The 14,423-nt window shown below is 44.5% G+C and overlaps 2 protein-coding genes across 3 annotated transcripts in view; one reads left to right on the top strand and one right to left on the bottom strand.

The window, feature by feature from the left end:
* Positions 1 to 418: 418 nt before the first annotated feature.
* Positions 419 to 2,422, bottom strand: LOC119237940 (C2 calcium-dependent domain-containing protein 4A-like). Its single transcript, XM_037501760.1, is given in 2 exon segments — positions 419 to 1,158; positions 1,161 to 2,422. Coding segments are annotated over 2 exon segments (1,074 nt in total). The 5' UTR covers positions 1,810 to 2,422; the 3' UTR covers positions 419 to 733.
* Positions 2,423 to 9,174: 6,752 nt separating this feature from the next.
* The window catches only part of VPS13C (vacuolar protein sorting 13 homolog C), a 194,053-nt gene continuing 188,804 nt past the window's right edge, over positions 9,175 to 14,423 (top strand). For both annotated transcript variants that reach the window (XM_054687747.1, XM_037502618.2), the window contains exon 1: positions 9,175 to 9,331. In XM_054687747.1, coding sequence (XP_054543722.1) covers positions 9,232 to 9,331 — 100 coding nt within the window. In that variant the 5' untranslated portion in view covers positions 9,175 to 9,231. The remainder of the gene's footprint in view (positions 9,332 to 14,423) is intronic.

Raw genomic sequence — 14,423 nt, 5'->3', positions numbered from 1 at the left:
TGGCGTTAATTAGAGTGACTGAGGTACTGACTGCCTGGGCGCAAGTCCTGACTGCTCTTTATTGGGTGCCTCCGTCTTCTCATGTGTAAAACAATGGCTGGACCCACTTTGAAGTCTTGTTTTGAGAATTTAACAAAGTAGTGTCTGTAAAATTATGATAATTTTAGCTTAGAACGTTCACATTCTATTTCTTCAGTACTTTCCCAGCAAGATGTAGCCAAGAGTATCAGAGTGAAGTTGCTAATAATTCACTTGGACAAGACACTTCATCTCTTCTAGTCTCTTTTTCTTATCCAAAGTGTTAAACATGCATCAAAATTATGTGTGCTCTAAGATGGTCTGGATGAATGTTGTGGGCTGAATAAACTTCTAAATAAGGAGATTGGATCAAACACAATTCCAAGACACCCTCCACTTTTTACGCTTCTGTGAGTCCTTATTGCCCAATAGGAACTTCGGGGGAACATATGAAATGTAATGGGCTACTATACAGGAAACACTACTGCAGAACACCATGCCATTTGTTGGGGGGGAAAGTTAAAAGAATCCACACAAAATATTACATCGTTTACTGTGATATTAATTCAGGACGATCTCTGCTAACGAACTGAAAGAGAGGCCAAAAAGAAGAATAAATACACGTTTATTTTGTACATAGCAGCTGTAGTTGGGCGAGTGGCCAGCGGGCAGAACGCGCCCCGACGGGAGCGCCCCGAGGGCAGCACCCGGGTCCTCAGGGGAGCAGGAGGGAGCCCAAGTGCAGCTCGCCCCGCTCCAGGCCGCGGCCCGCGTGCTCCGCTTTGACGCGCACGGCCAGGCGGCGCACTTCGTCCTCCGAGAGCCCGTCCAAGCACAAGTCCTGGTCCAGGACGGCCTTGCGGCTCCGCAGGACCACGGCGCCGCGCTGCCGGCGCGTCTTGCCCGGCGGCTGCAGGACGAAGCTGACGCGGCAGCCGGCGGCGCGGGGCTCGGCGCTGCCTCCGGCCGGGCCCTCCGCGCCGAGCAGCCGGACGCGCAGGCGGCCGCCGGCCGGACTGTACTGCAGGGCCAGGCGCAGGGCTCCCCCGGCGCGGCCCAGAGGCACGGTGCCCTCGGCCTCCAGGAGCTCGGGCAGCGCGGCGGGGGCCGGCGGCGGGCACGCGGAGGGGCCGGGGGCGCCTCGTCCTCGTCTCCGCTGGAGACGGAGCGCGCGCGAGCCAGGCCGAGGCTCCTCCGGGCCCGCCGCGCGCGGCTCAGCAGCCCCTCGGGGGCGCGCAGGAGGCGGCGGCCGCGGGGCGCAGGCGCGAGCGGGTCCCGGAGCGGGCGGGGGCCGCCGGCGGGGGCGGCGGGGGCCCCGCTCGGGGGCCGGCCCGGGGCGTCGCCGCCGCTGTAGGTGTGGGCGCGGGGGCGCGGCGCGGCCGGGGCGGCGGGCGCGCGCAGGAGGGCGGCGGCGCCGGGGCTGCCGAGGAAGAGCGACTCCTTGCGGCGGGTGTGCGGGCTCTCGAGCAGCGCGCAGAAGCCGTAGGCGGTGCGCGCGCGGGGCAGGTGCGGCAGCGAGAGCGCGGCCTGCGAGCGCGGGTCCCAGTCGGTGCTCCCGGCGCCGTGGTCGGTCCCTGCTTCTTCGCCCCAAGAGTCCGGGAGTGCAGCCGGGGCCGAGCAGGGCGCGAGTCGTGGGGGAATGCAGAACTCCGGGATGCGGTCCGGGGTGAGCACGTTTGTGCAAGTGGCGGGTGTGACCGCCGTGGTTCTGCTGCCCCGACCTTGGAAAAGCCCGTTTCCGCCCCGCAGGAGGCGCTCGGGATCCAAACGGAGCCGCTCCAGGAACCACATCAGGTGGTAGATGTCTGTTCTGGCTGACCCTCCGCTGGAGCTGATGGGGTGGCAATACACAAGTGCACACCGATGGTCAGAGTGAGCCCTGCAGGGCGCAGCAATTCCTGTCTGTGTTCTTCTTTCGAGGTACTTCTTCCTCCGGGACTGCCCCTCACTCTGCCATTGCAAAGTATGTTTCAGTGATCGGAAAACAATCTTTTCTTGTGTAGCCTCTTACATGTACATTGTGGGGCTTATTACTTTCATCTAGATCCGTCCTGGTTGGCCTATGGCTGAGATTCTCAAAATGTTGCTCTCCAACTTTGGTCCTTGGTGCCCAACGGCGCTTTGCTTGTACAATCGTTTCTTGAATACTTGAAACCTGGATGAATGCACTCTAGTCCTCAGAGAAAATTAACATTCTGTAATAACTATTCAATATTATTCCCTCCTGAACACTCCAGCTTGCTCTTCTCTTTTAGGCACAAATATCCTCAGGCGACTCCCCGCGGGTATTAAACAAGGTTGTGGGTCCCTCCTGTGGTACCTGGATCCGGAGTCAGATGGGTCTCAGTGCCATTACGCTTGGGGTACCCATTGGGAGAAGGGCGAAGGCTCTGGGAAGTTCAAAGCGAACGCGCTGGGTTCAGCACAAATACAGCAGCGGGAGCTTTTATACCTGCGGTCTGCAAAGTTGGCCAATGGTGGAGTGTCAGCTGTGCTGCTTGGTAACCTGATGCCGGGCCTTCCCCCTTGCCACGTGGCTGGATAGCAAAGCAAACTTAAGAGATCCAGTTATTTCTCTCCTTTGGGCGGGGGACGTTATCTCCGGAAATTCTGAACATGTTTCAGTTTCCTCACGTGCAAAGGAGTCAGGACTATAGAGCAGAGTCCTTGTGAGGAGTCCTTGTGAGGATTGACGGACAGAATGAACGTGAATGCACAGAAGCTCCTGGCTTCTTCACCCACCATTAAAAAAAGAGGAAGAGTCGGATTTGTTTTATTCTTACCTAGTAGCCTCTAGCAAATCTAGGCTTGGTTGCCTACCTTTTTGAAGTTCCTTGCCCGCTTTCTGGTTTTCAGTTTTAATTTTGAAGTTTTTTTCTTTGCTGTTTTTAAACTCCTCTGGGTAGGGAGCGGCTTATGGAGTGCTGGTAATATTCCATTTCTTGATCTTGGCAGGGTTACAGGAGCATATCTTATGTAAAAACTATCATCTAGCATACATTTAAGAATTGCATTTAAATTTGTGTGTATCTAATGTCTCACAAAAAGAAATAACAACCAGCTTCTTAAGTCGTAAGTCTTGATTTTTCATCAGGGGAAATAGACTGCTGCATACAACTTGGGTTTTTGGAACCATTGATTGGGGGCACCCTGACCACATCTGTCCTTCCTAGATGGTACTTACCTGAGAGATCCTATACTTTCCTTTTGAAAACTGATTTGCATTCATTCTGTAAGAGCTGCATCCAGCTAGGTGGAAGGAGATGAGGCATTTTTGTTCAGCTTTTGGAAACCTGCTGTTTCTGCCTAAGACACTGCCTTGTAAATTAATTTCCTCTCCAGATACTGTTTAACAAATTAAATTGATTTCATGCAAAGGTGATGGGGGGTGGTGGGGAGGAGATGTGCATTTCCTTTTCAAGATATAAATACACAAACACTGTGCTTGATGACTTAATATAGTCTAGAATTGTTACATAAATCCTGCAAACTATTACTCCTAGTAACTTATCCAAGTTCACCTAGTGATGGAAAATGGAGGAAATAATACATATTAGTGGACATAAATGAGTTGTTTGGGGGATTAAATGAATCTAATAATGTAAAATACTTAGTACTGTGCTTGACGTATGTGCCAAAAGCATAGAAAGTGATTAATACAAATATATTATTAATACAAATATAATGTGTTTTATATAACAGTGTTATATGTATATAACATAAATGTTATAATTTGTTATAATTATATAACATAAAATAATGCTATATATTATAGAAAGGAGGTTGTATAATGTAATGGTTAAAATAATCTGAAATCAGGCTCAGTCTTGATTTCAGGATGTCAGATTGCTATATGACCTTAAGCAAGTTTCCTTAATTTTTTTTTTTAAAGATTTATTTATTTGTTTGTTTATTTATTTATACAAGCACTGGGTACAGTCAGAAGCGCAGGAGGGTGAGAGAATTCACCAGAGCCAGAGCAGGGAGCAGAGCAGGCAGAAGGACCGAAGCACACTGCTGAGGGGAGCAGCGGGCGGCAGGAGAGGTCTGCGCGCCATGTGGGACCCTCCTCTGGTGGCCGGGGAGCAGCCGGGGATCGAACCGGCGCTACAGAGGCTGCAGGCAGCTTCGCAACCCAGCGCTCAACTGCTGCACCACCAGGGGAGACCCTCCTTAATGTTTTTAAAGCACAGTATCAAATGTAAAATTTAGGGGGTTGCAACTTTGAGAAGTAATGGGATTCTTGAACCAGGAGATTTGGGAGATTGTGGAGAGCTGGTGTTCCTCTTCTGATAATAATAGTATCTACTTCTAACTTTTCCTTAGTGTATAATAAGATAATGCTATGAAGATCTTAGCACAGACCCTGTCATAATGTCAGATATTATATTTATAGTCATTATAGAAAAAAGTGTACATTAGTTCATTTATTCATTCAAAGTAATATTGACTGAATGTTTCCTGGGTTTCAGCCACAATGCTAGGTGGGTGGGTCTAGGCTGTACAAGAGCATATAAACTGCACATCTATTATATGAGGAATGAAATAATGTGGATAGAATATTCCATCTGGCTGAGGCAGGAGTGAGAAAAGACTGCTAGACACTTTATCTATCTCTATCTCTATCTATCTATCTGTCTACATCCTTGGGGGGAAGGGTAGGGTTGTTGGGTCCCTGGGTTTACCATATCCTTGATTACCTACTGTTTTGTCTTTATATCATCTCTGATCCTATACAAAATTCTTGGGCCAGTGCTATGGGAGAATGATTGCCAGATTATATACTTGGTGGTCATGTGCATGTATTTTGACTCAGCTTTTCTCAGGAAACAAGATGCATTTAGCTCTGCAAGTCAAAGTCTAGAGATTCCTTGGTTAAAATGGTGAGTCTCACAATCTGAGAAATTAGCTGAGAAGTTGTTAACAAGGTCTGTGTGGTAGAGAAAGGAAAAAAAGGACTAGGGCATGAGAAATTATTTAGGGGTGAAGAAATACAGACTTTAGACTGAATCTGTCCCAGTTTCAAATCTGATCTGTAACATTTTAGATATGGAGCTGTGGGCAAGTTAATTAACTTCTTTGAGCCCAAGATATAATATGCAGCTAATAATATCTATCATATGAGATTGGTGTGAGAATTAAAAATGTATAAAATGCCTGGTACACAATAAATGCTGACTAACTGCTACCTGTTTCTTATTACACAGTTCTTCCTAGCCAAGGATTAGCTGATTCATACATTGACCTCTTTAAAAACATTTCTCTTCTTGGCCAATCAAAGCAGATTTGCTTTGTTTTTATTAACAATTCATCTTCTCCAATAACACTTAAGCATTTCCTGTATAAGATTTCTTGAAAACAGGAGAGACTTAGCCTGGCACAGCTGGTCCCCCGTGACCATATTAAACCTTATGTTTTACTTACGTCGGAAGTATGAGTCATGCACTATTTAGGAGGATGGTGTAACAGGACCAGTAATGGAGCTGGAAAACAATTCTATGAAGTAAGCATCAGAAGATCACACACCATCATGGCCAGACATGCTCTGGAAGGAGAAGGAAACTGAACAACTTGAAGCAGACTTAACTAATAGTCATGCACTGTTTAATGATGTGGGAATAGTCTGAGAAACATGTCATTAGGTGATTTTGTTATTGTGTGAATGTCACAGAGTATAACTACACGAGTCCAGATGGTTTAGCCTACTACACACCTAGACTATACACAAGGACCACTGTTGCATATGTGTTCCTTCTTTGACCAAGATGTTCTTATGCACTGCATGCCTGCCTACAGGAGGTTGGATGTCAAGGAAAAATAAGAGTTGGCAAGCAAATATAATATGGGCAGTCTGGCTCATCCATCTCATTGACTACAACTAGAGTATGGAATCATGGAAAAAGCACAGACTAGGGAATCAAGACACTTGGGTTTTATTGCCGATAGTTACTAAACTTGTGAGACTTTGACATAGCCTTTAATTCTCTCTGCATTCAGTGTCTCCATCTGTCAAATGAGGAGGCTGGGTTTACCTGATATTTTCCTTCTGACTCTAACATCTTGCAATCCACTTCCATGCTTTCTCCCAGTTAACTTTCCTGAGAGTCTATGGTGCCATGCTTATTTTCTCGCTTGCTCTTTCATTTCCTTCCTTCCACCCCCACACCCATATCTCTTTTGCTTTTCTCAACAAACACCAAGGGTGGAGAATGTGATGTGTGAAATTATAATTAATTAGTTTTCAATTTTTAAGCAACAGTTGACCATTTTTTAGCTGTGCCTCATTTTGATTTTTAACAGAAATATTTTGCTCATCTGTTTTTATTGCTCAATCCCTCTGTAGTTCTGCAGTTGTCTTTGTTGTCCTTCTCATTGTACTTAATTGTACAATGTAAAAGCATGCATAGGCATTATTCTTTTTTAAAAAAGATTTATCTTTATTTACTTACACATATAAGAACTGGGGTGTAGGCCAGAGGTGTGGGTTGCTGTGAGAGGATTCACCAGAGACAGATTGGAGAGCAGAACAAGCAGATTCACTGAAATACACTGTTGAGGGAGCAGTGGGCAAGACAGGAGAGGTCTGCTGTACCATGTGGGTTAGCTCCCCAGTGGGGGATCAATCTCATGCTGCAGTGGCTTTCAATGGCTTGATAGTGCTGAGACTTTAATCCCTGGGCCATGAGGGAGGCCCTGACATATGCATTATTCTTCAAAAACTGTAAACTACTGTAGAAGCGCAAGGAATTATTATTACACAAAGTTTGGCATTGTCCATATTACTCACTAGGTTACTATCTCTGTTCCCTTTGTTTTACCACACTACTCTGTGGCATCTTTCATATCTTCTTGCACTGTTATTATATACCCTTAACTTTTTATGGTACATAGTCCAACCACAACATGCATTTTATATATATATATATATATATATTATATATATTTGCATTTTCCTCCATGTATCAATGATGTGAGTATACAAGGGGGATTGTTGGAAGCACGAGAAGCAATTTGGGGTAGACTGAGAGTTTTTGAACACTGGAGTTATTGGGTGTTTTTCAGCAGGTGGATAACCTGAGCTCACCTGTGCATTGGAAAGCTAGATCCCTGTGGCAGTGTGTAGCTATGGTGAGGGGAAAAATATGAGTCCAGGAGACTGGTTAGAAGGTGATTGCTTGGCCCTGGTGAGATGTAAGGAGAATTTAGGAAATATGGAAACAGTAGACTAGAAAAGTATGGCTGTTAATTGGTTGTGGATGATGAAAGAAGTCCAAAGGGCCTCCTAGGCATTTTGTCGGGTAACTGAGCCTGGAAAAACATATGGCTGAGGTTTTATTTTCTTGGTACAGGAGTGGCGGATGGGAGCCTACATTATTTGTCAATAATAATTTTATCTTTCTTTTATATCCAGTTTACACACCAGTTCTAGACTTTTTTCTTTCTCCAATGGAATTAAAATTTTAAAAAATGATTTTTTTTTTTGATTCTGTGTAAGGCAGATGGTCTTCTTAGTCTGTTCAGACCACAATAACAAACCATCACAGGAATGGTTTTAAAACTGTTACGGAGCAGCCCCAATACAAAATGGGTTGCCTAGCTGTGGGTCCTCGCCTGTGCGCTTAAAAGGGACTTATTAATACTCCACTGCAAGCACACACAAAAGGTTAATAAAAGGTTTATTTACAAGGGAAAGGGAAATGAGGAAACGTACAACTCAGGGAGAAAATAGAGAAATAAAGTCTTAAATGCGTCCTACCCGATCTGCCGACCTGGAAACCCAATGGCACTCTGAGAGCTGGCGGGCGCTAGGAGCTGGCAGAGAGGAGCCGAAGGGGGCCCCCCAAAGCCCACGTATCTGGTTTTATACCAAACCTGGCTGCTTAACCCCACCCTCAGGTTCCAGCAACCTTCCCTTTGGTGGTGATGGGATTTGTATTTCCCAATGTCCTGATGGCTTTGGTCTGGAGTGGGGGTGGAGTCCACAAAGACTGTATGGAATTAGCTTTAGGACATCCTTTTCCCCCTAACAAAACAACTTTCTTTCTCACAGTTGTGTAGCCTGGGATATCAAAAGATCAAAGTGCAAGAAGATGCAGTGTCTGATAAGGCATCAATTCTTAGCTCATCAATGGCCATCATGCTACATTCCCACATGGCAGAAGGGGTAAGGAAGCAGCGCTGTGTGGTCTCTTCTACAAGTGTGCCAATTGCTTTTATGAATGCTCGGAATACCGCCATACTGGGGATTAGGATTTCAACACAGTAGTGGGGGAGTGAGGTCGGGTGTCACAAACATTAGGTCCATAGCAGTTGTTTAATAGCAACTCATGTATACTTTTTCAGACCATATATGCATTATATATGCATATAATCTCAGCATTTTCACTTTTATTTTTACTTACTACATTTCACTGCTTTTTGAACTATATTGAAAAAAAAAAAGTCCAGTTCTCTAAAGAAAATTGGCTTGTCAATGTGTGGTTAAGTTTCACTAAGACAGAGTCCTTACATTATACGTTATTTTCATACTGAAGTCCTCCTCAGAACTAAGCAAATCAAGCACATAGGAGAGAAAAAGAACGAGTTCACAACAAAATGCACATTCAGGTCTCATTCTACCTGCCCTCTTATGATGAGGTTCTATTCTCCCTCCTCCCACTTTAAAATTATTCAAGTATGTTTTAATAAGCAACTGGCCCCTGGCGGAGTTGAAATAACGCAGAACAAGGACGCAGGGTCTCTTTTTCCTCACCTGACCCACAGGTGAAGGGGTGACCGCTTGGGGGGCGCCCATGTTGGACTCAAAGCCTAGAAAGTGCCTGACTCCCAGCGGGTGGGGCAGGACCCGGCGCCTCCGGGCTGCTTCGCTCAGGACCACCGAGCTCTGCGGCCCCGAGTGGCCGCAGAGACGTCCCTGCGCTCTAACCCCTGCCTTCCCTTTCTCCTTTTCACTCGTCTCGCCTCGCCTCAGGCGGGCCGAGCGTAGGGCTGCGGAGGCCCACAACCGGGAAGCCACAGGCCCGCGCGGCTGCGGCGCGGACCGCGCACGTCCGGGCCCCTGGCGGCGGCGGCGCGCCTGCGCACAGGCCGGTCACGCGCGCGGCGCGGGGGCGGGCCGGCGCCCGGGGGGCTGTCATTCGCGGCGCGGGTCGCCGCCCTCAGCTGCGCCCGGCGGTTCCGGCTCCTCCCTCTCCCGCCGCCTCAGCCCCAACCATGGTGCTGGAGTCGGTGGTCGCGGACCTGCTGAACCGCTTCCTGGGGGACTATGTGGAGAACCTGAACAAGTCCCAGCTCAAGCTGGGGATCTGGGGCGGTAAGCTAGAGGGCGCGGCCGGCGGGCTGCGGACGCGGGCTGAGGGGCCCGCGTCGCCGGCTCTTCCCGCCGCGGCTCCTGCCCGGGCCCTGCTTCCTTCGCCTCCCGAGACTCCGCCTCCGGGGCGGGCGCCCGGTGGGCCCCCTCCTTGGGTGGCAGGTGTAGGGCGTCGGCTGGGCCGTGCCCGCCTCCTCCGCCTTTGGGGCCCGGGGTGCCGGCCCAGGGTGGGGAGATGCCGCAGGCTCACCCCGGTGCTGCCCGAGTTGCCGCCTTCCGCCCCTGAGGTCAGGTCCCTAGCCGTGCCCCCCGCTGCCCGCCTTGGGGTCCTCTCTGCTCTCAGCGTCACCCTTTTTGCTCCACAGCATCAAAACAAACAAACAAACCCCCCAAACAAACAAACAAAACCCCTCAAAAGCCCTTTTGCTGCCGCTCTACTTGGAGTGAGGATCTATGCGTGGTCGCACACGATCAAATAAAGTGGCAACGAGGAAAAGAAAAACGAAATTGGGTTTCGCAGTTATCTTTTTTGGCTTATCATAGCTGACTGGGAGGGTTTGGTGAGGGCGCTGCAGGAGAAGATGATTATGAAAGGCCTGTCAAGTAGGGATTCTTACTCTTCCCACTTTCAACTTCTGAGAAGGTGTTTTCTTTCCTTAATTAAAAGTGCCCTCCCTCATTAAGACTTTCAGTTTTATTTTGGAGCAAGAGAAAGAAATTCAAGCCACAACCAGCATCATCTCTAGTTAGGTATCTGCTTGGTTGCAAGCCCGAATTTGACGCCAACTTTTCTATCCTAGAGATAATATAAAAGTAGACAGTAAATGGTATGCTTGCACACTCTTCACAAAGCTTAATGTTTTTTTTTGCACTGATTGCTTGTTACGCTCTTAGGTCATTGTGGATACTTATTTTACAAAAGACTTATGGAAAATATTGTCATTTTTTGGAGAGAAAAATCCAAAGAACAACCCAAATGGATGGAGCTGCTTCTTTATTTCAATTGAGGTCACATTGGTTTAGTTTTAATTCACTTAACAAATAGTTGTAGACCTGCGGTGCCCCATAGGATAGCCTCTAGCCACTGTGGCTATTGAACACTTGAAATGTAGTTAGTACGAATTGAGACAAAAATGCAGACTGAGTTTTGAATATACTTAGTAGGAGAAAGAGTAATAACCAAATAATTTTTATGTTGATTTCATGTGGAAGTAATATTTGAATATTTGGGTTAAATAAAATGCAAAGTTAAAATTAATTTCCCGTTTCTTTTTACGTTTCAAAAATAAAATCTGACTGCTAAAATTTATAATTATAGATGCGGACCATGTGTTTATATTAGATGATGTTATGAAACTGGGAATGTGACCCTAAGTTGTGGAGGAGCCTGCTTTTAATAGGTTATAGTTATTTGACTGGTTCAGTGTGCTTTGCCCTGTAATACATATTTTGTTTATGTGCCCTTGCTCCACACTGAAGTATAATGCAAGATAGAGAATAAAGATGGAAATGTTAAGGGCCTTCTGCAGGGGTCAAATGTTTCTTCAGGATACTCCCAATACTATACATTATTCCTTTTAGTTTGTAAGCAGTATTTGAAGCCTGAAAGACACTGGGCTAGCATTTAGGAGACCTGCGCTATAGATAGATGGTTGATTGGACAAGCCATTTACCTTACTGTACCTTAATCTTCATTTTAATTTAAATTTAATGGAAAAGAATCATGGCAGGTAGTAATTCCCCGGGTAATCACTACTTAAAATCATTCATATTATTGTGTCCTATTTAAATCTCAGGTTTTTTTTTTTTTTTTTTTTTTTAAAGATGTTAAGTTCATGGATACTTTTGACTCTTCCTTCCCTACCAAACCTTATTTTGTTTCTTCTTGTTTGTTAAAATTAGGAGCTGGACTAGGTAACATCTAAAGATCCTTCCAGCACCAATACTCTGTGATTCTAATTGTAAATGTTTTTACTGTGAAATTATGAAATACACTGCCTGAGGATTTTGAAACTTTTTATATTTGAAATTAAAATGCCATAATTTTATGTCATTTCTCCCCCTATATTTGGTGAAGTACAGGGTATCACATTTTTGTACATTTTTTTTTTTAACGTATAAGGTATTGTTCCAGTTGCCAACATCAACTTTATAATAGGCTTACACAAATAAACTCATTTCTTTTAGAAATGTTATCTAGTGGAAGTCCAATCAGGAAATCCCTTGGGTTTATCAACCCACATCTCTGTTTCAAACTTTCAAAAATGAAAGTTTTGCTGCCTTTCATTTTTGTGGTAAAGGGAACCAGAAGTCATGAGCTTTACACTTACTTCCCCCATTACAATGGAATGAGAAAATATGTGAGTTGTCTATTCCTATTCTTTGAAAATATTCCTGAAGAAATTTATCTTAAGCTTTTGATGCCAAACAAGTAGGAATATTCAGTTAATTTATTAAAGTAGCATATATTTATGAAGAGCATTCTATATAATCTTACTTGAAAACTATATAGCAACTAAGGTTTATATATCATTGAGTTTGATTTTTTTCATATTCAAATTCCACATCTTCAGAAAGGAAAGAATTCAACTTGTAAAAAATTTTCGCAATTGATCTTATAATTTGGGAATCATTGGTAAACTTAATTGATACTTCTTAATTAGAGTACTTGACTAGTCTAAGGCAGTGGTTTTCAACTGGGGATAATTTTCCTCTTAAGGGGATATTTGACAATGTCCCAGATGATTTTTGGAATTCACATTGAAGGGTAGAGGTGTGCTGTTTGTTTAATGGACCCCAGAACTACTGTAACAGCCTACAGTGCATGGGATAGCTCCCTAACAAAGAGTTATCCAGCCCAAAATGTGGGAAAAAATCCTTCTCTAAGGAAATTGCAATTGTTTCCTGCATTTCTAGTAGACCTTTTGAGTACTAAATAAGTTGTAGCAAGGAGCAAAAACTCACAGACGTGTGTGCCCCATGAAATTTATAGCTTAAGAGAGAAACATGTCTTACAAGTGACTAAAGGGTCACCTGTCAGTAAAAATGCATTTTCTTTGGAGGATATCAGAAGTAGTTTTAAGAATCAAAATGTGTTAGCCATAATTTGAAAATGGTTGTGTTGTGCATACATTCATACTTTGTATGCATTCACAGTGAAATAGACAAGAAGCAAAATGTAGAGTGAGAAGGAAGGGGACTGTTAGTGCAATGTCTAGAATCAGAAAGTGTGCTATGAATATTGCCTTTGAATTTGAGAAGTAAAAAAAAAAAACTTCCATTTTCTGTGTTTGTTTTTTTTTTTTTTTTAAATGCCAAGCAGTCTCTATGTAATTCTATGTAATTTAAAAAGTGATTGAAGCAGAATGGTCTTTAAAAAGTTCTTGCTATTGTAGAAAAATGAGGCCTGTTTATTTATTAGCTTTGGGACTCAGGGCTAAGCTTTTTAACTTTTTTTTTTTTTTTAAAGATTTATTTATTTATTTTATACAAGCACTGGGTACAGTTAGAAGCGCGGGAGGGTGAGAGAATTCACCAGAGCCAGAGCAGGGAACAGAACAGACAGAACGATGAAATACACTGCTGAGGGGAGCAGCGGGCGGCAGGAGAGGTCTGAGCTCCATGTGGGACCCTTGCCCAGTGGCCAGGGATCGAACTGGCACTGCAGAGGCTGGGGGCAGCTTCGCAGTCCAGCGCTCAACTGCTGCGCCACCAGGGGAATCCCCAGCTTTTTAACTTTTTAAGCTTCAGTTTCCTTATCTGGAAAATGGAGAAATAACACTGTGAGGTAAATGAAAGTCCTTTGTAATGATAAGAGTTAAACTGGTAATTAATAGGGTAGTAACAGTGATGATAAACCTGAGTGATGGAAAACGGCCTACTTTTTTTTAAAGTATGTTTCTTCTGTTCTTCAAACTTCAGGGTTCTCATATTGAACAGTGAGATAATTTTGTGTAGAGCTAATACCACATGTCTGAACATTATTTTTCAAACAAATTTATTAAAAGAAAAAAAAAACCTGTTTGCATTTGAATTTACACTCACTGTAGTTGTATTGCCTGCCAGCTAGTTTGTAAGTCAGATTTTCATAGATTCAGAAAAGTGCTTTGTGGGCATGTTGTTGCTTATGCAAGTAGGAAGGTTTGCCTGGGGTTTTGTTCCCTACAAACTGGTATCCAGAAATAAAACATACAGCCCTTAGCTATTTGAGGTGTGACCAGGATGTAATTGTTTCAAGAGTAATGCATATTTGAAAATGGTTTCACCACTGGATTTACGCAGTATTGTTGCAATTGTAGAGCCTTTGTCAGGAAAATCCTCCATTCACATTTCTGTTGTTCACTCTTCCGTTTGACAGGTGAAATATACGTAGAAGCTGGGTGCAAGGGTGGCTACTTGCCCAGGAAGAAGTAGGAGCTAGTTGGGATGCCCTCAGAGGCTATAGCTCTGTAAACTAGGCTGGGCTTATAGCTAGATACCATCCTTCACCTCACCCTGCCCCATCTCCATCAGCTGCCAGATAATTGTTGGAGCAGAGCAGCAGCAGGAAGGAAGAATCCTGGGATTTAATTCCGTCTCCCATTCTGCCTAGTTGTATGGCCTAGTTGTATGGCCTTTGGCAAGTCATTGACCAGTGACCACTAGTTTCTTATCTGTAAATGAGAGGGGTAGACAAGGTCATCTCTTTTGACTTTTACCGTCTATGATTTGAACAAAGCCAGTGCAGTATACCTCCTTCATGGTGAGAAATGGTAGTCAAATAATATATCTTTACTTCTTTTTCACTCAAGCCTAGGGAACAAAGAGCCAGTCATGAAATATGACAAGATATTCCAGCCTCATGCTGATATTTGTTGCTCCAAATCTAATACATTAGATTATGTTAATAGCTGTAAGAAAGCTTGAGAATGCAAGAAACAGCAGGCCTCTTTGTTCCTTTTGACTTGCCACATAAAACATAGCCAGGCCTGTCTAGGTATCTTTAAACCGGTAGAGGATTTTTTTAGTCCTTTGCTGTTGTCAACACTTGGTGTTGTGAAGGCTTCATTTCTCAACTTGCCCTATTGCCTGTAAAATAAACAAAAAGTTCATTGTA

This window comes from Talpa occidentalis, unplaced genomic scaffold (genome assembly GCF_014898055.3).
Source record: "Talpa occidentalis isolate TD23 unplaced genomic scaffold, MPIMG_talOcc4v2.1 talOcc4.11, whole genome shotgun sequence".
NCBI classification, from domain to species: domain Eukaryota; kingdom Metazoa; phylum Chordata; class Mammalia; order Eulipotyphla; family Talpidae; genus Talpa; species Talpa occidentalis.
This window is presented reverse-complemented; position numbering and strand designations above follow the sequence as displayed.